This window comes from Dendrobates tinctorius, unplaced genomic scaffold (assembly GCF_039654945.1).
Source record: "Dendrobates tinctorius isolate UK_male_01 unplaced genomic scaffold, ASM3965494v1 ptg000044l, whole genome shotgun sequence".
Classification (NCBI taxonomy): domain Eukaryota; kingdom Metazoa; phylum Chordata; class Amphibia; order Anura; family Dendrobatidae; genus Dendrobates; species Dendrobates tinctorius.
In genome coordinates, this window is record NW_027361712.1 from 310,393 (window position 1) to 336,000 (window position 25,608).

Consider the following 25,608-nt stretch of genomic DNA (forward strand, 5'->3'; position numbering starts at 1 on the left):
ATCATACATCACGGGCTTCTCTTCTCTCATGGTGCAGCAGTTTCCTCCCTGTTTTGTTACCAATTGCATTTATATATTATACTTTATCTTGTTCATTCTAAGCGCCCCTTTTCTATGTCTACCTCACCTCCTTCATTCTCGATTAATAAAGGTTACTTATTTTAGTATAATTATTGTTGTCTTCATTTTACATTGGTTTTTCCCTGTTGGTTTTCTGGTTATTGGCAGATAAGTCGTTTGGCATCACAGTCCGGTAAATGCATGCACACTCACCAGTTATCTATTCATGGAATATAATTTTATTCCATCTACCCATACACCTTATAGATGCGTGTGGGCATTCCATATCTTGTGCCTTGACCCTTCTTCCGATGCTGCATAGGCAAAGCAGCACCATAGAGCATACAACTCAGTCATGCCGCTGAGAAGCTGTCATTCTGGAGCGCAGGGCTCCAGTTCCCCATCTCTGGCCTCCCACAAGACAGGAGACCAAGGGAGTGATGTGCTCTATAGAAAGGGCTTAAGAATAATCCTTGTATGATAATAAAGAATACATAGAATGAACATCATCTTGCATCCGTGGAGGCTTTTTTCTCCCACACTCTTAGGCCGGAGTCACACTTGTGTGTGTAATGCGAATTTCTCGCTTCAATACCCAGCACTCGGGACCGGAGTGTGCGGCTGCATCTTTTTCTATGCACCCCCACACTCCGGTCCCAAGTGTCGGCAGCAGTGCTGGTATTGATGCGAGAAACTCGAGCTAGTTTCTCACATTACACATGCAAGTGTGACGCCGGCCTTAAAATGATCATAATTGTAGTTAGGGATACCCCAGGCAGACAGCTTTCAACTGACGTGCCAGACTATGTATGTATACTTCCCAGCGGCAGCAGCAGGATGTTGCGCGATGAGGCGGACTGCATTGGCAACATACAACGCTGATTCAGTGTGGCTCCTTCACCGGTGCCACATGGGAAAAAGGTCTGGCAATCTATTTCCATATTATGCCAAGAAAACTTGGAGAGTACAACTAAATGAATTCCGATATAGTGCAGGAAGATACGTTCCTAGGTCTAAAGGCAGTCAACAAGCTACCGGGGAAGAGCCGATTGTCAATTGGCTCATGACAAGCCAGGATCAAAGCCACAAGGTAGTCTTAATGCTGATGTCCCTTGGTCAAACGAAAAGATCAAAAGCTGCAGAGATAGCGTTACTCCAAGTTCCAAACTTTGCTATGTCTGGCCCTTGCATGGTGTCTCATTCTCCCTCCTTGCAGGGACGCCGGCTTACTCACCCACCCGGCCCGCGGCGTGATCCTTAGTATGCTGCCGCTTTCTTCATCCCCTGTGCACGCTGCACTGTGTCTTGGCAGCGTAGCTAGGGTGCAGGTGCGAAGCTCCCTTTTCTTAGAAGGGCAGCACGTGCACATGGTAAATGCTCCTGAAGCATTTAGGTTAATGTGTGTTCATCTGCAAGGTGACTCCCAACCAATTTCTGGTAGACATCTTGTAATTAAAGCACCCTCCCCTATTGGGAGGTGCCTATGCAACTCCTATAGTTCTGTTAGGTCATCTGGTGTGTAACTGTATGTTGCCAGGTCCCCCTTCCCTAGTCTGTTAGTGTCTCGTATCCTGTGTTCCTGTTAGCCCACCATAGTTAGTCCTCGCTTCCTGTGACCGCTTCAGCGGTGTCTGAATCCCGAAACCGTGTCTGCGGTATCTGTACCCCGTGGCCACATTGGCGGTACCTGTCTACCACCCTGGGGGCTAAATATCCAGGCCAGAGCTGTGAACTTATCCCTGTTGCTGTCCAGTCTGCGCAGTGTGAATCTGTCTGCACAGGTAGAACTTGTCCCAGTGGCCGCCCTTCTTTGCCTGAGAACCTGAAGTAATGTCTCTGCCGTTTGGGGTCAGCAGCTACTGCCAGACGTCACCATAGAGTGGCACCTCGCAGCTACTTGCCACATAAGTCTGATCTCGCCACTAGAAGCTCCATCGAACACCAAGATAGCTGCTTAGTCACGCACATTCAGGGTAAAGGTTCCGTTACATTTAGCGATGCACCAGTGATCCCGAGAACGATACGACCCGGTCAGGATCGCTGGTGCATCGCTATATGGTCGCTAGTGAGCTGCCAAACTGGCAGATCTCACCAGCGATGCAGCAGCGGTTGGCGGTCGTCACTTACCTGTCACACGCAGCGAGGGTGACGTCTTCCGCCCGCGTCCATGGAGTCGCTTGTCGGCACCAGCAGGAAGCCAACGACGAGAAATGGACCAGGACGATCTCGCGGGATCAGCGATATCCAGCGGGGAGCCGGGTCAGAGGCAAGTATCACATGTAGCAAGATCGCTAGCGATATCGCTGTTGCGTCACAAAATCGGTGATGCTTTAGCGATCTCGCTATGTGTGAAGGGGGCTTAAGTCCAGTCTGTGGCACAGTGGGTCCATGAACCATCTAGGAGCATAGCACTTGGGATGTATGAACCAAGGTAAGCTCGACATCGTCAAAGCCAATATGGACAGAACAAGACTCTTACTCGTAAATAGCCAATTAAGGCTACTTTCACACATCAGGTTTTCGGCGTCAGGTGCGATCCGGCGTCGTGCCGGAATGCCGGTTCCAGCAAATGTTTTGTAAAACCTGATGTGCCGGATCCGGTTTTCTGCCGGATCCGTCTTGTTCTTGACAGACAAAACCGGATCCGTCTCATCCGGTTCATCCATTTTTCTATCCGTTTTTCGACGGATTACGCCGGATCCGGTTTTAAAAATTGACCCTTGACCAAACTTGTGTACCTTCTGTACCAACAGTATATACCTTTGCCAACCAAAGTTGGCTATCTTGTCATGGTCTCTATTTTTAGCTTTAGGCCACAGGTGTGTACCTGGTTGTGTTTTATGCAAAGTATTTCACCTTTTAACAAAAGTTGTGTACATTGTTAGGAAATCACCAACAATAAACACAACTTTTTAGGTGAAATACTTTGCTTCAAACACAACCAGGAACACAACTGTGGCAAAAAGCTAAAATTTACCCACAGTTATATACCTAGTTTTGAATACCATTTTACCTTTTAAATACCCTGTATTTAACCTTTTTCGCCGCAGAAAGAAATGACAGACAACCAGTGTAAAATAATTTAACTTTTATTGAAAAATGTTTTTTTTAGAAAACTTTTTTTCAATTTTAATAAACTTTTTTAATAAAGCTTTGAAACCATAAAACTGGTCATTTTTATTTAAATACACACATTATAAATCTGTGTAGTGTGGGGTGGAAATACTGCTGGAGGGGCTGCGGGACACTTCGACAATGGGAGTGTGGAGAGAGGACTGGGATCGTGGTGGGGAAGGAACAGTTAGAGGTGATGGTGTGGAAAAAGCTACAGAATGGGTGGACATGTGGGAGGCAGAAGAGGTGGTGGGCGGTGGAGTGGAGGGTTGGGCAGGGACTGTAGGAGCAGATGATGTTGATGGAAAGTTGTATGGGGAAGGAGTTTGGTACGGGGAAGGAGTTTGGTACGGGGCAGGTTGCTGGAAGTGGGGAGATGTCTGGTACTGGGGAGGTTGCTGGTATGTAATAGGAGGGGGAGGATGGAAAGTGGCTGGAGGGGGTGCAGATGTAATAGGAGGGGGAGGATGGAAAGTGGCTGGAGGGGGTGCAGGTGGAGGAACTACAGTGGTGGGAGGTGGAGGTAACCTGCTGTAGAGCACCGTGGCACGAATGCATTACATGCATCTGCTGGGTAGGAGATAGTGTTGCCATGCGCTCCACAACAGACCTGAAAAAGGTGTGGTTTGGCGAAGATCTTGCTTCTGAATGCATGGTTTGCAGAAGTGTCTTCACCTCCAGAATGCTGGAGTTGATCTGCTGAAAGCCTGCGGAGATTTGCTCTGACAAGACTTTTAGACAGTTCTGGAAAGATGCATTCAGATGCAAGAACTCTTGCGCATAACTCTTTTCCTGACCCCTCTGCCGCTGCCGCCCAGTACCCGCAGGTGTACTAGAGGTGGCAGGGGCAGAAGGGTGGGGTAAAGGGAAAGCGATCTCCTCACCAGCAGCTTCATGTAATGTAGGCGGCCACGATGCTCCTGTGCTGGTGGATGGGACAGATGGGTCGAATGTGTGGGAAGGCTGGGAAGGTGCAGATGTACCGGGGCGGTCGAAGTGTCCCTCGGTGCTGGTCTCCTCAGGGATCGCCTCAGAAGGGTCCAATCGTGCAGGCTCCCGAGTGCTGCTCACCGTGCTGTGTAATAAAGAGAAAAAAAAACAATTAAAATACTGACATGGTATGGCCCTGGCTGAAAAAAAAAAGTTACATCTAACATTCTTTTCACATGTGGTGTGTAATATTTACCTTCTGGTGAGCATTGTTTCCCGGAGGAACGACAGGGCTCGTGCGTACTTGTACTTGCTCCTGCGTCCTCCAGATCCACTCGGGGCCCGCATCTCTTTATTGAACTCCTTCTTGAAACGATCCCTCACAGACCGCCACCGATTCACAATTCTGTTCCCTGAAACGAGAAAGGAGTGGTTAGTATACAACATCAGTGTTTCCCAAACTCCAGTCCTCATGGTCCCCAGGGGTCATGCTTTCAGGATTTCCATAGTAAATAGAAATCCTGAACACATGATCCGTGGGGACCACGAGGACTGGAGTTCGGGAAACACTGGTTTACATCAAGCAACCGGTACTGTATATACTTACGCTCTTTAATCTGGACCCGAGCATCGAGGTCCTCCCAGCGGCCCACAAGGAGCGAACAGATTTCCTCCCAGAGTCGTCGGGTAACGATAAGGTCAGCATGGCGGCGGTCAGCCATATTCCAGAGCGGCTCCCTTTCTCTGACGATATCGATGAGGTGGTCCACATCGAGTCCTCCATCCTCACCGTCAGAGTCGGGAGCACGCTGTGAAGGCTGTTAAAGAAAAAGACAAAAATAACATAATTAGCCTCCACAAAAGAAATGAAATAAAAAGTGCAAAAAAAACCAAAGCAAAAATATTTATACTTACACGCTGGTGACCGCCGCGTTGCTGTCGCCGACGACCCTGGGAGGCACTGCGAGGACCTCTTGGCCGAGCACCAGATTGGGAAGACTAGAGAAGAAAACAAAAAATGTTATGTCTTTGGATGTAGGCATTTGTTTGCTGTGTGTGGTCTGCAGAACATTGTTTTCTATGTGTTGTGTGTAGTGTGATGTTGTGTTTCTGCGTTTGATGCAAAAAAACTTACCAATTGTGAGCCCACTCCAAGTGTCTGTCCACCCCTTCCTTCTTCTCGGAGCTCCTCTTCATCTTGTGAATCCTGTTTTGAAATAAAAGGCAATGAATAGACATATATTACAGAGATGATGGATTTTGGAAATAAAAACTTACCGTCAAACGCTGACGATGCGAGGGAGGGCTCCCAGAAGATGATGTGCTGTCTTCCTGGTGGCCACACTCCATGCCTGTGGGTGGTGTTTCAGCTGCTGCCATTGCTGCTGCTGCTGCATCTATTGGGCGGCTGTTGAATAAAGAGAAACAAAGGGCCAATGAATATCTTGATATTCAATAGCCCTAGTTTGGAGGAATGGGGGATTTGATAATTACCGTCTCTCATCTGCTGCTGGCCTCCCCTCCTCAGCATGTTCCATTTGCTGCTCCATTTGGGGTGGTGGTGGTGCTGATGGTGCTGCAGTGGTCTCCTGCCTTCTCCTGCGCTTGGTTGCTTTCTTGGGTGGCATGTTGGGTGTGGCTGTGGGTCCCACTGTCTTGCTTTTATATATGTGTTGTGGGCAGAGCTACTGAGCATGCTCAGACCAAAAAAACCGGATCCGGCCACCGGATCCGGCTTTCGCCGGATCAGGCGCATTGAGGCGCTCATAGGCTTTCATTGTGTGAAAAAGCCGGACGCGCCGGATCCGGCGTGTCCGGCTTTTTCGCCGGAGACAAAAAAACGTTACAGTAGCCGTTTTTTCCAGACGCCGGATCGCGACACATTGCCGGATCCGGCGAAAACCGGATGAAACGCATGGCCATCCGGCGCGATCCGGCGCAAATGCAAGTCAAGGGGGGGGAAACCGGATCCGGCATTGCATTTAGCCGGATCCGGTTTTTGTCAAAAGCGCCGGATCGCGCCTGACGGCGAAAACCTGATGTGTGAAAGAGGCCTAAGAGGACCTCAATTCTCCAGTCTAAAGGGCCTGTCACACTAAGCGATATCGCTAGCAATATCGCTATAACGTCACTGGTTTTGTGACGTTATAGCGATATTGCTAGCGACATCGCTGTGTCTGATACTTACCTCTGACCGGCTCCCCCGCTGCTGATCGCGCGAGAACGTCCTGGACCGTTTCTCGTCGTCAGCTTCCTGCTGGGCTTCCTGTGGCGCCGACGAGCGACGCGTGGACGCGGGCGGGCGGGCGGACGTCAGGATCGCCTAGTGTAACAGGTAAGTAGCGACCCCCGTCCCCAGCGATGTCGCTGGTGAGATCTGCCTGTGTGGAAGCTCACTAGCGACCACTTAGCGATGCACCAGCGATCCTGACTGCGTCATATCGCTGGTCAGGATCGCTGGTGCATCGCTAAGTGTGACAGTACCTTTACAAACATTTGGTCTATTATTCTGGCAACAATTACCAAAGATGAACATTGATATGGATGTGTTGAACCATCTTATCAGTCTCATTAAAAATCTTTACATTGAACAAGAATCAACAGTCTAAACAGATCATGTCAAGGTATAAAGTAGATAGAGGCGTCAGACAAGTATGCATCTCAGTTAAGGATCACAGCCTGGGGAGTCACTCTGAACCAACCCGCTGTTATCTTTGTGTCACAAACAGTCCTCTGCTGCACCCTACTGTCAGGACAATTACACGACCAGCTGACCATTAACGGATGAAACTGCTATAACTAAAGCCCCCGTTACACATAGCTAGCGTATCGCTAGCAATATTGCTGTAACGTCACCGATTTTGTGACGTAGCAGCGATATCGCCAGCGTCGGACTGGCCCACCGGAGAACCGGAGGATTCTCCGGTGGGCCCTGGCATCTGGTGGGCCCTGGCACCTGCTGGCATACAGGGCCAGCAGTTGCCTAGGGCCCCCGCTGCTCAAGGGGCCCCCAGCCAGTGGTGTGTCGCACACCATGCAGCTGCTATGGGGGCCCCTGCCAGCGGAGCAGCAGCGGGTGTCAGGAGGCAGGAGCCCCTGTCCCCGCTGCTAAAGAGAAATGAATATTCACCGCGAAGCATATAATTTCACAGTCTCCACCCCCAGATGCCCCGCCCCCAGCCCAGTAAGCTGCTCTGCAGACTACAGCTGTAAATCAGGGCCGGCGCCGCCCTCAGTCCCCTCTGCTCCTGACTCACAGCCAGTGCGCGATGACGTCACTACATCGCGCACCCACTGTGTGTCTGGCAGAGGGGGCAGCTCCTGACACTGAAGCCGGGATCAGCGTGGGAGCGAGGAGGAGAGGTGAGTATTGTGGTTTTTTGTTTTTTTTTATCTCTCTCTCTCTCTCTCTCTCTCTCTATCTGTCTCTATCTATCTATCTATATATCTCTCTCTCTAGCTCTCTTATATCTATCTATCTATCTCTATCTATTATCTATCTCTATCGCTCTATCTTTATATCTATCTTTCTATCTCTACATCTATCTATCTCTATATCTTTCTATATATATCTCTATATCTATCTATCTCTATCTTTATTATCTATCTAGCTACCATCTATATCTATCTATCTTTATCTATATATATCTCTATCTAATATCTATATCTATCTATCTCTATATCTATCCGTTATCTATCTCTATATCTTTTCTCTGTATCTATCTATCTATCTATCTATCTCTATATCTATCTCTATATCTTTATATCTATATATCTATTTCTCTCTATATCTATCTCTATATCTCTCTCTATAGCTATCTATCTATATATCTCCATCTATCTCTATATCTATCTCTCTGTATATCTATCGCTCTCTCTATATCTATCTTTCTATCTCTATATCTATATATCTATCTTTCTCTATCTATTTATCTCTATATCTATCTCTCTCTATATCTATCTATCTCTCTATATATATCTATTTCTCTCTATATCTATCTATCTCTCTATCTCTATATCTATCTTTATCTATATCTATTATCTATATCTATCTCTATCTTTCTATCTCTACATCTATCTCTATCTATCTCTATATCTTTCTATCTTACTCTATCTCTATATTTATTATCTATCTTTATCTATCTATCTCTATCTATTATCTATATCTATCTCTCTATCTATTTATCGATCTCTGTATCTATCTCTCTCCATATCTCTCGCTCTCTATCTTTATATCTATATCTATCTCTATATCTCTCTATTATCTCTATATCTATCTACCTACCTCTATATCTGTTTCTCTCTATATCTCTCTCTATAGCTATCTATATATTATCTCTATATCTATCTATCTATCTCTATATCTATCTGTTATCTCTATATCCATATCTATCTATCTCTATAGCTCTATCTATCTTTCTATCTAACACTATATCTCTATATCTATCTCTCTTTATCTATCTATCTATTGATCTATCCATCCATCTCTATATCTATCTATTATATCTATCTATTATCTATATCTATCTATCCATCTATATATCTCTCTATATCTTTCTAACTCTATATCTATCTATCTCTATATCTAGCTATTATCTATCTATCTCTATATATATATATATATATATATATCTCTATATCTATTTTTATTTATAGCCATCTATCTATATATCTATCTATATATGTCTATATTATTATTATTATTATTATTATTATTATATCTGTATATCTCTATTATCTATCTCTATCTATATATCTATCTCTATATCTTTCTATCTATAGCTATCTATCTCTATATCTATTTTCTATCTATCTCTATATCTATCTATATTTCTTTCTATATCTATCTCTATGAATCTTTCTATCTACTTTCTATCCATTATCTACTATCTATCTCTATATCTATCTATTTCTACATCTATCTTTCTATCTATATCTATATAGCATTATACCCTATGAGGGGGTGCATTATACCCTATGAGGGGGTGCATTATACCCTATGAGGAGGGCAGCATTATTCCCTATGAGGGGGGCAGTATTATACCCTATGAGGAGGCAGCATTATACCCTATGAGGAGGGCAGCATTATACCCTATGAGGGGGTGCAGTATTATACCCTATGAGGGGGTGCAGTATTATACCCTATGAGGGGGGCAGCATTATACCCTATGAGGGGGTGCATTATACCCTATGAGGGGGTGCATTATACCCTATGAGGAGGGCAGCATTATTCCCTATGAGGGGGGCAGTATTATACCCTATGAGGAGGCAGCATTATACCCTATGAGGAGGGCAGCATTATACCCTATGAGGGGGTGCAGTATTATACCCTATGAGGGGGTGCAGTATTATACCCTATGAGGGGGTGCAGTATTATACCCTATGAGGGGGTGCAGTATTATACCCTATGAGGGGGGCAGTATTATACCCTATGAGGGGGGCAGTATTATACCCTATGAGGGGGGCAGTATTATACCCTATGAGGGGGGCAGTATTATACCCTATGAGGGGGGCAGTATTATATTCTATGAGATGGCTGCATTATACTATGTGAGGGGGCTGCTTTATATTCTATGAGGGGGCTACCCCAACTCCTGCTACATAATTAAGACATGTACAACCTTATACCCGGATATTAGCGTGTTTTACCGCATAATTGGTGGTCTGGTATTTAACTCTATGCAGCTACATAGTGGGCCCCAAGAATGATTTTCTCTGGTGGGCCCAAGGTGTTCCAGTCCGACGCTGGATATCGCTATGTCTGATACTTACCTCCGACCGGCTCCCCTACTGCTCATCGCTGATCGCGTGAGAACGTCCTGGACCATTTCTTGTCGGGCGCTTCCTGCGGCGCCGACGAACGACGCGTGGACACAGGCGGGAGGACGTCAGGATCGCCGCGTCTGACAGGTAAGTAGCGACCCCCGCTATGTCGCTGGTGAGATCTGCCTGTGTGGCAGCTCACTAGCGACCACTTAGCGATGCACCAGCGATCCATAGCGTTGTTGAGATCGCTGGTGCATCGCTAAGTGTAACAGTACCCTAAGGCTGTTTTTTTGAGAATTAACAGTGAGCGTATGGAATATACACTTCCGATTACAACGCATGGATTATATAAATATATATTTGCCTTGTAATGTTTTAATTTCCTGTTTGGTCCAGATGTCACCGTATCCCAGAATTCCAAGCGGAGGAAATTCACCGACCGCCATATTGGGACAACCAAGTGATGGGTGTCTATGAGAACTGCTGCTGGTACCAACCTATTGCGTGGTACCACCAGCGAAACACCGTCACAGCACACACGCTATTCGCCGTACGCACCACACTCATACAGCCTCTTGTGCGGTACCACCAGCAGAACAACGTTGCACTGCGCCTGCACGAATTCCGCGCAGAGAATCATTCAGCTGATCCCAGCGGCAGATACGCGACGTGTCTACAGGCAGAGGAAGCCTGGCACATTAAAGGGGTTTTCCCACGAACGAAAGTTCATTTTAAAAATTGTCTGTGTCTGACCGTATACGGAGCATGCTACATCTCCTGGGCAGGGTAGGAAGCAAAAGACAATACTGACATTACAGCATGGGATCACAGAGGATTCATTTTGTGAGGTAAAATATTTCACTGACTGTTTTTAAACAATATTTTACTTCACAAAATGAATCCACTGAGATCTCCTGCTGTAATGTCAGTATTGTCTTTTGCTTCCTCCCCTGCCCAGGAGCTGTAGTATGTTCTGTACACGGTCAGACACAGCGGTGAGACACAGCTCAAACGGGACAGCATAGGAAGGAGAAAGACAGCAGACAAGGGGGATAGCACACTGGGCAGACAGGTCAAAGAAGAGAGCACAGACGGGAGAAGTCAGCATATGGGGAAAGAGAGTGGATAGGTGGGTGAGCGATTCTCAACGCTGCAAAGCCTGACCCCATTGTGACATTACCACCCTCCCGATGCGATAGCATCGGGCCTCCATCTAGTGTATGTATATATATATATATATATACACACACACACACATACTTCCTGCATGTGTTGGGGGACACTCGCTTGGCAACAGGATTAAGGCACAACGCAACGGTTTCTTGCTTAAACAGTCTATTCCGGTTTATTTAGACTCAAACCGCACAACGAATAGTTTATTACATCACATTTTATACGGCTTCAACTCACAGTCACTAAACATGCCGGACTTCTCACTTCATCCAGTTACCATGGGTGACCGTACGCTGAACAGTTCATCAATGTCCACAGATGACAACAAGCATCAACAGTTTGTTCCAATGGCAGATACTTGTCTGCCATTCCATAACCCCCTTGTCTGAAGTTACCTTATAGGAGCTCCTGCTCCACACACTGACTCCTTGTCACTCCTGGTGCCCTGGGAAGCTGCCGAACTGGAATCACAGTCTAGGACAGTGCCTTGCTCACCAGGACACCTGACAGATCCAGACCCTCAGACGGACGGTAGCTTCCCCAAAGCAGTGCCATCACAGCCTGTCAGTCCATGGTCTCACCCTGTGCTCTTCAGGAAGTCCGTCCCCTCCTGGGACCTTCCAACACAGACCTCTCAGGACCTTAGAACAATCACGACCATGTGACCCAAAGCCTGGTCACATTATTATTATTATAGCGCCATTTATTCCATGGCGCTTTACAAATACAAGTATGTAGCTGTAACCACCCCCATAGGTGGGCGGTGTATGTGTGGTTGGCCAGTCCCACCCAGCTCTCTGACTATCCTTGTAAAGTTCCCTAATAAACTACACAAACACTTGTGGAACTACAAGTCCCAGAGCAACAACCTTTCGGGCTTAAAGTGCAGACTTCCTCTGCGACACATACAGGCTATTTACAATAATACCGGTCACTGTCTCACCATCACGCCTCCATGCATATCATGAGGCGTACATACAGCGCCCCCTAGCCATAAGAGGGATCACTGTCTCTTATATATATATATATATATTAATATACATACACAGGGTGGTCCAAAAGTAGGTGGACAGTATGTGTAATAGGGTTATGAAGGGGGAGATTTATCAGACATGGTGTAAAGTGAAACAGCCTGTACAGAAAATAATAAACAACTTGTTGCTGAAACATTTGTTCAGAGACCAAAAAAATCCACCAGAAGAGTCTCTTTAGAATTGGGAATTTCATAAGCATCCATCATGTGAATCCTGAAGTCTATTGGGCGGTAAGCTTATCATCCACGTCTAATTCATGGTTTATTGGAGGATGATCCAGACGGGCAGCTGTAATTTAGTGAGATTATGCTTAACAAAACTGAAGAAAATCCAGTAATTTTAGATAACATTATGTGGAGTGATGAAGCTTCTTTCAAATTGTCTGGCCATATTAACAGACATAATTGTATTTACTGGTATAATGAGAACATGCATTTAACATTAGAGCAACAACTAAATGAGCCTGGTGTCAATGTTTGGGGTGGTATTTCAAGTTTTGGTGTTTTTGGACCATTTTTTATTATGGAACAGTCACAGGAAATAAGTATCTCGAAATTCTAATGAATCAAGTTGTTCCCCAGTTACAGCAACAGCCTAATTCAAATGACCTTTATTTCCAACAAGATGGGGCCCCTCCACATTATTCAAGAGTAGTCTGCGAGTATCTTAATTAAACATTTCCTAATAAATGGATTGGCTGAAGAGGCCCACTTGATTGGCCAGCACGTTCACCAGACTTGACCCCATTGGATTTTTTCTATTGGGGAGTACTCAAGGACAAAGTTTATAGTTGAAAACCAAAATGTGTCAGTGATTTGAAAAATTCCATAAGAGATGCATTTCAAGAAATTAATACCCAAAGAGACTTGTACAAAAAAGTTGGTCGAAGCGTAAGAGGCAGACTTCAAAGCTGTGAAAATTGTGATGGAAAACAGTTTGAGCACCTGCGTTGATAAAATTTAAGAGCTTTTGTATTATTGTTCAGAATAAAATTTAATTGTCAATGTTATGCTTGTGTTAGTAAATATAATTTTATATATAAATCAAAATAAATATTATTTTCTGTCCACCTACTTTTGGACCACCCTGTATATATACACACACACACACACACACACACGATTGCACTCTATCCAATGTTAACCTATAATTCCTTGCTCATCTGCAATTTTTTTTTTCTCAGCTGAAATTGGATGGCTCCGGGAAAAAAAAAAAAAAAAAATATTGCAACATGCTGCTATTGTCTTTGCATCTTGGACGAGACTTGTCAATGCAAGTCAATAGGTGTAATAAAAAAAAAAAAAAAAAAAAAAATATTTACAGCAGTCGGACCATGTGGGTGCCGTCCGATTTTTACACACCCTTGTCCTTGAAATCCCAACATTTTAGCAGCTACGTACAGTAAAATCACAGCATGACCCATCTGAATAGAATATACACCCAGATATAAAGAGCTCAGTGACATATATAATTAGTACAGTGCTTGTGTAGCTTACTGTATATGTATTTAATAAATATATGTACAGGCAACTATAGGCCGGTGAGTCTGACTTCTATACCAGGAAAGATCTTTGAACAAATTATTAAACAACATGTATGTCAGTACCTGGATAAGAATGAAGTGATTAAACAGAGTCAGCATGGGTTTGTAACTAATAATTCATGTCAGACTAACAGACTAACTTAATTTCCTTCTATGATGGAATCACTGACTGGGAAGCTCAGGGAAATGCTGTAGATATAGTATATCTTGACTTCAGCAAAGCATTTGACAAAGTATCTCACACAATCCTTATTGAAAAAAATGGCTAAGTATGGAATGGACAAGGCAACTGTTAGGTGGATTCATAACTGGCTTAGTGATCGGACCCAAAAAGTGGTTGTAAATGGCTGCACATCCAGTTGGAAGAATGTCTCAAGTGGGGTACCACAGGGCTCTGTCCTAGGCCCTGTATTGTTCAACATCTTTATCAATGATTTAGATTAAGGAATTGAGGGTAAACTGATTACATTTGCTGACGACACAAAGCTAGGAGGGATAGCTAATACTGGAGAGAGAGAGAGAGAGAGAGAGAGAGAGAGAGAGAGAGAGAGAGAGAGAGAGAGAGAGAGAGAGAGAGGACTCAAAAAGATATAAATAAACTGGAGCAGTGGACAGCAACTAACAATGGTTTTTAACAGGGAAAAATGCAAAGTACTACATCTGGGCAATAAAAATGAAAAAAGCATATACAGAATGGGAGGAATAGGGCTAAGCAACAGCACATGTGAAAAAGACTTGGGTATACTAATAGATCACAGACTGAAGAGGAGTCAACAGTGTGATGCAGCAGCAAAAAAGGCAAATGCAATTCTAGGATGTATTAACAGAAGCATACAGTCTAGATCATGTGAAGTCATTATTCCCCCTCTACTCCTCATTGGTCAGACCTCATCTGGAATACTGTGTCCAGTTTTGGATGCCACATTTTAAAAAAGACATCAACAAACTGGAGCAAGTTCAGAAAAGAGCGACCAGAATGGTGACCGGTCTGCAAACCCTGTCTTATGAGGAAAGGTTCCAGGATTTGGGAATGTTTAGCTTGCAGAAGAGAAGACTGAGAGGAGACTTAATAGCTGTCTACAAATATCTCAAGGGCTGTCACATTGTAGAAGGATCTTTATTCTCATTTGCACAAGGAAAGACTAGAAGCAATGGGATGAAACTGAATGGGAGGAGACACAGATTAGAAATCAGAAAAAACTTTTTGACAGTTAGAGTGATCAATGAGTGGAATAGGCTGCCACGAGAGGTGGTGAGTTCTCCTCCAATAGAAGTCTTCAAACAGAGGCTGGACAGACATCTGTCAGGGATGATTTAGCGAATCCTGCTTTGAGCAAGGGGTCGGACCAGAGGGCCCAGGAGGTCCATTCCAACTTTTCGATTCTATGATTGATCTGGAAAAAAATGGCGTGTGACCCCTTGACATTTTATTAACCAGAAGAAGGAAAGCGGACAGCTGGGGGCAGATCTTTATAGCCTGGGAATGGGGTAATACTCATGGGGCTTCCCTGGCTACTAATATCAGCTCACAGCTGTATGCTTAGCCTTTACTAGTCGTTAAAATGGGGGACCCTGAAAAAAAAGTGACAGGGTCCCCTATAAATAATAACCAGCAAAGGCTAGACAGACAGCTGTGGGCTGATATTAATAGCCTAGGAGGGGGCAAATATTAATGGCCCCTTTTCAAGACTAAAAACCATCAGCTCTCAGCTGCCCCAGAAATGGCGCATCCATAAGATGCCCCAATTCTGGCACTTAGCCTTGCTCTTCCCACTTACCCTGGTGCAGTGGCAAGTGGGGTGATAATACTGGGGCTGATGTCACCTTTGTATTGTCAGGTGATATCAAGCCCAGAGGTTAGTAATGGAGAGGTGTCTATAAGGTATCCCCCATTACTAACTCCATTGTGATTTTTTTTTTTTTTTTAAACAATCACACACCCAGAATAAAGTTCATTATTAAAACAAATTACATAAAGACCTTTAATTAATCTAAATTCACCCAAACCAGCTATACTCCTGCAATGCCAAATACACTGAAGCCAATGTCTCCTGTAAAAGAATTAAATTAATAAACAACCATATTCCTCACCTGTCTGCTGAGAAGATAATAATCCAATTGTCTAGGGACCTTTCTAGCTCCGCTATATCTACATGGCAGGCTGCATTGTTGCATGATGCGACTATACAGCCTGCCATCCAGCAAGGACAATGAGCTGCGCGTGCTTGCTCAGCGCTTCGAGGTGAACTCGTTTTATCTCACTGACGTCACTGCGAGAACTGTGGGAAAAGTTCAAATGGCGCTCACACTGACGTCATTGAGTTGAAGAGTTCATTGGCTCTGAACTCCGAAAACCTTTCGGACAGCATTGCGAGCATGACAACTTTCTCATGTTCGCGGTGACATCAGTGAGGGGACAGGAGTTCATTGGATACAAACCCTGCTCAACTTTACCATGTCACCGTGAGGCACGGAGTTGAGCACGCACACAGCAGTGACTCTGCTGGATGGTAGGCTGTATAGTCGAATCATGCAAAAATACTGCCTACCATCTAGATGTAGTAGATCTAGATGCATTGCAAGACAATTGACTTATCAATTCCTCGGCGGACAGGTGAGGAATATGGTTGTTTTCTACATTAGTTCTTTTTCAGGAGCCATTGGCTTCAGTGGATTGGTTATTGGGGTGAGTACAAGTGGTTTTGGTAAACTTAAATTCATTAAAGGAGTCCTTGTCATTATTTCAAATAAAGGACTTTTCTGACAATACAAAAGGTGACATCAAACCCCCCCCTCCTATCACCACTACATGAGGTAAGAGCGAGGCTATGTGCCTGGGGCGCCTGAGAGCTGATGTTTTTAGTTTGTTAGAAGGCCAATATCCATGGCCTCTTCCTAGGCTATTAATATCAACCTGCAGTTGTCTGCCTAGCCTTTGCTGGTTAATAATTATAGGGGGACCCTATGCTATGTTTTTACGTGGTCCCCTATTTTAATAAACAATAAAGGCTAAATATACAGCTGTGAGCTGATAATAGCCTGCAAAGCTACATGGGTATCACCCCCTTTGTAGGCTATAAACATCTGCCCCCAGCTGGTTATTAAAGTGTTGAGGGAGCCCACGCCATTTTTTTTCTCCCAAAAAGGAATTTATTTACTTAAAAAAAAATAAAAACTGAATAAGCCGGTGCGATACTGGGCTGTGACATGCAATGCTGTGAAGCTCCGCTCAAAGCCATGACTCAAGGAGACTAGGTCCCGTCTTGGCGATGCAAAGTCAGCTTCCGATTCCGGAAGTTGATGTGACATCACTGAACAACAGAAGCAGCTGCAGTCCGGGATCATGTCCTGGGGATGAGCAGACAGCAATAGCGCCACTTACAGGCACATTTGGAAATGCAAGGTATTTGAAGAAAGCCTTATTTCCAAGGTTTGTATTGATCTGCCCACTACACATTGTAGTGGACAACCTCTAACTAATTAAAGCAATTTATTATCTTAAAACCCCCCAAATGAGAAATAAGAGATAAAATGGAGCGTGCTACATGAGGTTTGTAAATACACGCTTCAGCACTGATATTGCTACTCCAAATATAGAAAAAAAAAAGTTATAGAATCATAGAATCGTAGAGTTGGAAGGGACCTCCTGGGCCATCTGGTCCAACCCCCTGCTCAAAGCAGGATTCGCTAAATCATCCCAGTTAGATGTCTGTCCAGCCTCTGTTTGAAGACTTCCATTGAAGGAGAACTCACCACTTCTCGTGGCAGCCTGTTCCACTCATTGATCACTCTGTCAAAAAGTTTTTTCTAATATCTAATCTGTGTCTCCTCCCATTCAGCTTCATCCCATTGCTTCTAGTCTTTCCTTGTGCAAATGAGAATAAAGTTGAACCTTCTACAATGTGACAGCCCTTTAGATATTTGTAGACAGCTATTAAGTCTCCTCTCAGTCTTCTCTTTTGCAAACTAAACATTCCCAAATCCTGCAACCTTTCCTCATAAGACAGGGTTTGCAGACCGGTCACCATTCTGGTCGCTCTTTTCTGAACTTGCTCCAGTTTGTTGATGTCTTTTTTAAAATGTGGTGCCCAAAATTGGACACAATATTCCAGATGAGGTCTGACCAAAGAGGAGTAGAGGGAAATAATTACTTCACGTGATCTAGACTGTATGCTTCTGTTAATACATCCTAGAATTGCATTTGCCTTTTTTGCTGCTGCATCACACTGTTGACTCATATTCAGTCTGTGATCTATTAGTATACCCAAGTCTTTTTCACATGTGCTGTCACTTAGCCCTATTCCTCCCATTCTATATATGCTTTTTTCATTTTTATTGCCCAGATGTAGTACTTTGCATTTCTCCCTGTTAAAAACCATTATGAACTTATGCAAATCATGTCATGATAATGATATGCAAATAGTGAAAAAAAGTTAAACAATATGTTCAATACATCTCGATTTATTCAGTATCAAGTGTGAACAGCATGCACAGAAATACATGCACTTACAGTACCTCCTTGGTATAACCTCACTGCTAGCATGCCGTCAGTGAGGTTATTAATGGTTGTCTTAGGCTACTTTCACACATCAGGTTTTCGGCGTCAGGCGCGATCTGGCATCATGCCGGATCCGGCAAATGTTTTGTAAAACCTGAAGTGCCGGATCCGGTTTTCTGCCGGATCCGTCTTGTTCTTGACAGACAAAACCGGATCCGTCTCATCCGTTTTTCGACGGATTACGCCGGATCCGGTTTTTAAAATTTACCCTTCTGGCCTTCCGAACGGGATTGGCTACTGGAAAACTAGATATAGCATGTTCCTACAGCCCTTCTTTGACAGGTTGTAGAGAAGAAAGTGCAGGTTGGAGAGAAGAGCAAGTTACTGGCGAAGATGGATGTTGTCATTGGAAATATTACCACTAGAAGTTCTGTGACGGTTTCAGTAATGAGGGACAATTTTGCACTATACTTTATGTCACCTCAAGGCAGAGTACACTGGCAGGATGACAGAGTGTGAAAGATTTGTGCCCTAACCAAACTTGTGTACCTTCTGGACCAACAGTATATACCTTTGCCAACCAAAGTTGGCTATCTTGTCATGGTCTTACTATTTTTACCTTTAGGCCACAGGTGTGTACCTGGTTGTGCTTTATGCAAAGTATTTCACCTTTTAACAAAAGTTGTGTACATTGGTAGGAAATCACCAACAATAAACACAACTTTTTAGGCGAAATACTTTGCTTCAAACACAACTGTGGCAAAAAGCTAAAATTTACCCACAGTTATATACCTGGTTTTGAATACCTTTTTACCTTTGAAATACCCTGTATTTAACCTTTTTTTAAAACATAGTTCGCCGCAGAAAGAAATGACAGACAACCATTGTGAAACGATAACTTAACTTTTATTTAAATTTTTTTTTTTTTTGTAAAATGTTTTTAAAGTGCAAAAAACTTTTTTAATAAAGGTTTTAAACCCAATGGGCATTTTTATTACAAAAAACACACATTACAAATCTGTGTACTGTGGGGTGGAAATACTGCTGGAGGGGCTGCGGGACACTTCGACACTGGGTGTGTGGAGAGAGGACTGGGATCGTGGTGGGGAAGGAACAGTTAGAGGTGATGGTGTTGAAAAAGCTACAGAATGGGTGGACATGTGGGAGGCAGAAGAGGTGGTGGGCGGTGGAGTGGAGGGTTGGGCAGGGACTGTAGGAGCAGATGATGTTGATGGAAAGTTGTATGGGGAAGGAGTTTGGTACGGGGAAGGAGTTTGGTACGGGGAAGGAGTTTGGTACGGGGAAGGAGTTTGGTACGGGGAAGGAGTTTGGTACGGGGAAGGATGCTGGAAGTGGGGAGATGTCTGGTACTGGGGAGGTTGCTGGTATGTAATAGGAGGGGGAGGATGGAAAGTGGCTGGAGGGGGTGCAGGTGGAGGAACTACAGTGGTGGGAGGTGGAGGTAACCTGCTGTAGAGCACCGTGGCACGAATGCATTACATGCATCTGCTGGGTAGGAGATAGCGTTTCCATGCGCTCCACAACAGACCTGAAAAAGGTGTGGTTTGGCGAAGATCTTGCTTCTGAATGCATGGTTTGCAGAAGTGTCTTCACCTCCAGAATGCTGGAGTTGATCTGCTGAAAGCCTGCGGAGATTTGCTCTGACAAGACTTTTAGACAGTTCTGGAAAGATGCATTCAGATGCAAGAACTCTTGCGCATAACTCTTTTCCTGACCCCTCTGCCGCTGCCGCCCAGTACCCGCAGGTGTACTAGAGGTGGCAGGGGCAGAAGGGTGGGGTAAAGGGAAAGCGATCTCCTCACCAGCAGCTTCATGTAATGTAGGCGGCCACGATGCTCCTGTGCTGGTGGATGGGACAGATGGGTCAAATGTGTGGGAAGGCTGGGAAGGTGCAGATGTACCGGGGCGGTCGAAGTGTCCCTCGGTGCCGGTCTCCTCAGGGATCGCCTCAGAAGGGTCCAATCGTGCAGGCTCCCGAGTGCTGCTCACCGTGCTGTGTAATAAAGAGAAAAAAAAACAATTAAAATACTGACATGGTATGGCCCTGGCTGAAAAAAAAAAGTTACATCTAACATTCTTTTCACATGTGGTGTGTAATATTTACCTTCTGGTGAGCATTGTTTCCCGGAGGAACGACAGGGCTTGTGCGTACTTGTACTTGCTCCTGCGTCCTCCAGATCCACTCGGGGCCCGCATCTCTTTATTGAACTCCTTCTTGAAACGATCCCTCACAGACCGCCACCGATTCACAATTCTGTTCCCTGAAACGAGAAAGGAGTGGTTAGTATACAACATCAGTGTTTCCCAAACTCCAGTCCTCATGGTCCCCAGGGGTCATGTTTTCAGAATTTCCATAGTAAATAGAAATCCTGAACACATGATCCGTGGGGACCACGAGGACTGGAGTTCGGGAAACACTGGTTTACATCAAGCAACCGGTACTGTATATACTTACGCTCTTTAATCTGGGCCCGAGCTTCGAGGTCCTCCCAGCGGCCCACAAGGAGAGAACAGATTTCCTCCCAGAGTCGTCGGGTAACTATCAGGTCAGCGTGGCGGCGGTCAGCCATATTCCAGAGCGGCTCCCTTTCTCTGACGAGATCGATGAGGCGGTCCACATCAATCCCTCCATCCTCACCGTCAGTCAGGAGCACGCTGTGAAGGCTGTTAAAGAAAAAGACAAAAATAACATAATTAGCCTCCACAAAAGAAATGAAATAAAAAGTGCAAAAAAAAACAAAGCAAAAATATTTATACTTACACGCTGGTGACCGCCGCGTTGCTGTCGCCGACGACCCTGGGAGGCACTGCGAGGACCTCTTGGCCGAGCACCAGATTGGGAAGACTAGAGAAGAAAACAAAAAATGTTATGTCTTTGGATGTAGGCATTTGTTTGCTGTGTGTGGTCTGCAGAACATTGTTTTCTATGTGTTGTGTGTAGTGTGATGTTGTGTTTCTGCGTTTGATGCAAAAAACTTACCAATTGTGAGCCCACTCCAGGTGTCTGTCCACCCCTTTCTTCTTCTTCTGGGAGCTCCTCTTCATCTTGTGATTCCTGTTTTGAAATAAAAGTCAATGAACAGACATATATTACAGAGATGATGGATTTTGGAAATAAAAACTTACCGTCAAACGCTGACGATGCGAGGGAGGGCTCCCAGAAGAAGATGTGCTGTCCTGTTGATGGCCAGACTCCATGGCTGTGGGTATTGCTGCTGCTGTTGCTGCTGCCAGTGATGCCATTTCTGCTGCATCTCTTTGGCGGCTGTTGAATAAAGAGAAACAAAGGGCCAATGAATATCTTGATATTCCATGGCCCTAGTTTGGAGGAATGGGGGATTTGATAATTACCGTCTCTCATCTGCTTCTGGACTCCCCTCCTCAGCATGTTCCCTTTGCTGCTCCATTTGGGGTGGTGGTGGTGGTGATGGTGCTGCAGATGTCTGCTGCCTTCTCCTGGTTCTTGGCTTGGGTGGCATGTTGGGTGTGGCTGTGGGTCCCACTGTCTTGCTTTTATATATGTCTTGTGGGCAGAGCTACTGAGCATGCTCAGACCAAAAAAACCGGATCCGGCGCATTGCGGCGCTCATAGGCTTTCATTGTGTGAAAAAGCCGGACGCGCCGGAGACAAAAAACGTTACAGTAGACGTTTTTTCCAGACGCCGGATCGCGACACATTGCCGGATCCGGCGAAAACCGGATGAAACGCATGGCCATCCGGCGCGATCCGGCGCAAATGCAAGTCAATGGGGGGGAAACCGGATCCGGCATTGCATTTCGCCGGATCGGGTTTCTGTCAAAAGCGCCGGATCGCGCCTGACGGCGAAAACCTGATGTGTGAAAGAGGCCTAAGGAACGTTCTGCCACCCTGAATGCACTTGGGCACGCAAATCATCAAGATACGTTGTTGGCTGCTCCAATTGCTAGCCAATTATTTCCCAAAGGAGCTCAAAGGGAGACTAGTGTGAAGATGTTGCAGGCCATGATAGAACATTTAGGCTGCTCACAGTAGGACGCGTGGCCTGGTGGTACGTTTTGCTCCAGGGACACAGTGGTGAAGTGGCCGTACCACTGGTTCCAGGACCAAATCAACATAATGATGAGCTGTTATTACACCTGGAATGAAGACTAGTGGGGTCTGGCTATGATCCGTTATGCGATTCCACAAGATAATCACGAGAGTAGGACCAGTGCCACGTTCCCTCGTGAAGCCCTCCTCGTGGTCTTGTCAGCTTAGAAGAATGGCAAAGTTTCCACCAACCACCACACATTGGGCTATGAGCCAGACAACCAGCTGGAGGGGTCCTACTGGCCTCATAGCATCGCCCACATGTTACAGTGGTGAGCAAGATGGGAGTGGCGCTCTACCTCCTCTTTAGCAACTAGTCTCACATTTGTCTTGGACGCCACGCTAGACAGAGATGGTTCTGCAGATCATGCGAAAGAATGAGGGAACGTGAACGTGTCCCAGTAGCGGGTTATCAACACAATGTCAGGCGGCTACATGTGGCCCACACTACTGTGAGCAGCCGGCAGGTGCCCAATCGGGCGCATCGGAGAAGGCATTGCTCGGGAAGTACTAAAGGAGCCGATCTGGCAGAACGCCCCTCAGACACCCATTACGGATAGGGGTGCTGGTATTCATTTCTTTCCGTGTGTGACACTCTCAATTCTGAATAAAACGAGACAGTCGGAAATTTCTGTTTTATATTTTTTCATCATTTGCACATTGTTAATATAATTGAGGAATAGATATATATTACATACACACAACTAGACGCTCATATTAAATAAATTACACGCACACGCCCCAGTACATGCGTTCCAGCCTATGAGGGGGCTCTGGATGCTGCCAGTACATCCGCAGACCCCCAGGGTGGCTTTTGTACAGTTAATACGTCAGTTGACTAAAGAGATTCACCAGAACTAGTGCAAGATGAAGAGCAGCTAAGAGCAACCAATCAGATCCTGGCTCTCAGTTTTCAGAGCTGCATAGTAAGAGAAAGCCCCATCCTGATTGGTTGCTTTCGATGCAGATGACATCACAGCAGAGACAGAACGGCTAGGGTATGAGCGGTCAGTGCAGGCAGCTCCCTGTATGGCCGGCAGCTCCTACCTGTCACACTAATGTAGATGTCATCGTCTATGTCGCCATCCTCTTCCCACAGCTCATCTCGGGGTTTCTTCCGCCAGCCCAAGTTGCTCCTGCTGGTTTCCCCAGGGCTCTTATCAGTCCTCCTCTTCATGGCTGCACAGCTGGCACATAATGGGCAGCGCAGAACTTAATAGACGGATGATGACTACTCCCTGGCTACCGGACGAGCCTCCTAAGCAGAGGTGCAGCAGCTGCGGCCCCCCTCCTTCCCCTGCTGGCCTGTAATTCCGCTGAGCTTGCTGTGCAGCCGGCTTCGCGCACACACGCCCCTATGCTGGTGATGGGCGGGGAATAATCCAGGGCAGGGGGCGGACCTATCATACGCAGCGCTCTGAATGGACGCCGAACTGTGACGTCACAGACAGCGTGGTCACTTTGTTGTGTAGTGATCTGCAGAGCTGCTGCGTGTGCAGCCGTTGCTTAGAGGGACTGCTCACTGACAGACACACAGCACGTGGACTGCTCACTGACAGACACACAGCACGTGCTTAGAGGGACTGCTCACTGACAGACTCAGCACGTGCTTAGAGGGACTGCTCACTGACAGACTCAGCACGTGCTTAGAGGGACTGCTCACTGACAGACACTCAGCACGTGCTTAGAGGGACTGCTCACTGACAGACACTCAGCACGTGCTTAGAGGGACTGCTCACTGACAGACACTCAGCACGTGCTTAGAGGGACTGCTCACTGACAGACACTCAGCACGTGCTTAGAGGGACTGCTCACTGACAGACACACAGCACGTGGACTGCTCACTGACAGACACACAGCACGTGCTTAAAGGGACTGCTCACTGACCGACACACAGCACGTGGACTGCTCACTGACAGACACACAGCACGTGCTTAGAGGGACTGCTCACTGACAGACACACAGCACGTGCTTAGAGGGACTGCTCACTGACAGACTCAGCACGTGCTTAGAGGGACTGCTCACTGACAGACACACAGCACGTGGACTGCTCACTGACAGACACAGCACGTGCTTAGAGGGACTGCTCCCTGACAGACACAGCACGTGCTTAGAGGGACTGCTCACTGACAGACTCTCAGCACGTGCTTAGAGGGACTGCTCACTGACAGACACACAGCACGTGATTAGAGGGACTGCTCACTGACAGACACACAGCACGTGATTAGAGGGACTGCTCACTGATAGACACTCAGCACGTGCTTAGAGGGACTGCTCACTGGCGTCACACACTCAGCACGTGCTTAGAGGGACTGCTCAGTGACAGTCACACACAGCACTTTCTTAGAGGGACTGCTCACTGACGGTCACACAGCACGTGCTTAGAGAGACTGCTCACTGGCGGCCACACGTAGCACGTGCTTAGAGGGACTGCTCACTGGCGGCCACACGCAGCACGTGCTTAGAGGGACTGCTCACTGGCGGCCACACGCAGCACGTGCTTAGAGGGACTGCTCACTGACAGACGCACAGCACTTTCTTAGAGGGACTGCTCACTGACGGTCACACAGCACGTGCTTAGAAGGACTGCTCACTGACAGACACACAGCACTTTCTTAGAGGGACTGCTCACTGACGGTCACACAGCACGTGCTTAGAAGGACTGCTCACTGACAGACACTCAGCACGTGCTTAGAGGGACTGCTCACTGGCGTCACACACTCAGCACGTGCTTAGAGGGACTGCTCAGTGACAGTCACACACACAGCACTTTCTTAGAGGGACTGCTCACTGACGGTCACACAGCACGTGCTTAGAGGGACTGCTCACTGACGGTCACACAGCACGTGCTTAGAGGGACTGCTCAGTGACAGACACAGCACGTGCTTAGAGGGACTGCTCACTGACAGACACAGCACGTGCTTAGAGGGACTGCTCACTGGCGTCACACACTCAGCACGTGCTTAGAGGGACTGCTCAGTGACAGTCACACACACAGCACTTTCTTAGAGGGACTGCTCACTGACGGTCACACAGCACGTGCTTAGAGGGACTGCTCACTGACAGACGCAGCACGTGCTTAGAGGGACTGCTCACTGGCGGCCACACGCAGCACGTGCTTAGAGGGACTACAGTACTCACTGACAGACACAGCACGTGCTTAGAGGGACTGCTCACTGACAGACACAGCACGTGCTTAGAGGGACTGCTCACTGACAGACACTCAGCACGAGCTTAGAGGGACTGCTCAGTGACAGTCACACACACAGCACTTTCTTAGAGGGACTGCTCACTGACGGTCACACAGCACGTGCTTAGAGGGACTGCTCACTGACAGACGCAGCACATGCTTAGAGGGACTGCTCACTGGCGGCCACACGCAGCACGTGCTTAGAGGGAC

General features: G+C 46.2%; 1 protein-coding gene across 4 annotated transcripts in view; it reads right to left on the bottom strand.

Annotated features, from left to right (window-relative positions):
- Window positions 1-23,538, bottom strand: part of LOC141089038 (dual specificity protein phosphatase CDC14C-like) — a 134,668-nt gene extending 111,130 nt beyond the window's left edge. For 2 of the 4 annotated variants that reach the window (XM_073575302.1, XM_073575305.1), the window contains exon 1: window positions 23,256-23,538. In XM_073575302.1, coding sequence (XP_073431403.1) covers window positions 23,256-23,385 — 130 coding nt within the window. In that variant the 5' untranslated portion in view covers window positions 23,386-23,538. The remainder of the gene's footprint in view (window positions 1-23,255) is intronic. The other 2 variants (XM_073575303.1, XM_073575306.1) reach the window with 2 other exon arrangements.
- Between the last annotated feature and the right edge of the window lie 2,070 nt (window positions 23,539-25,608).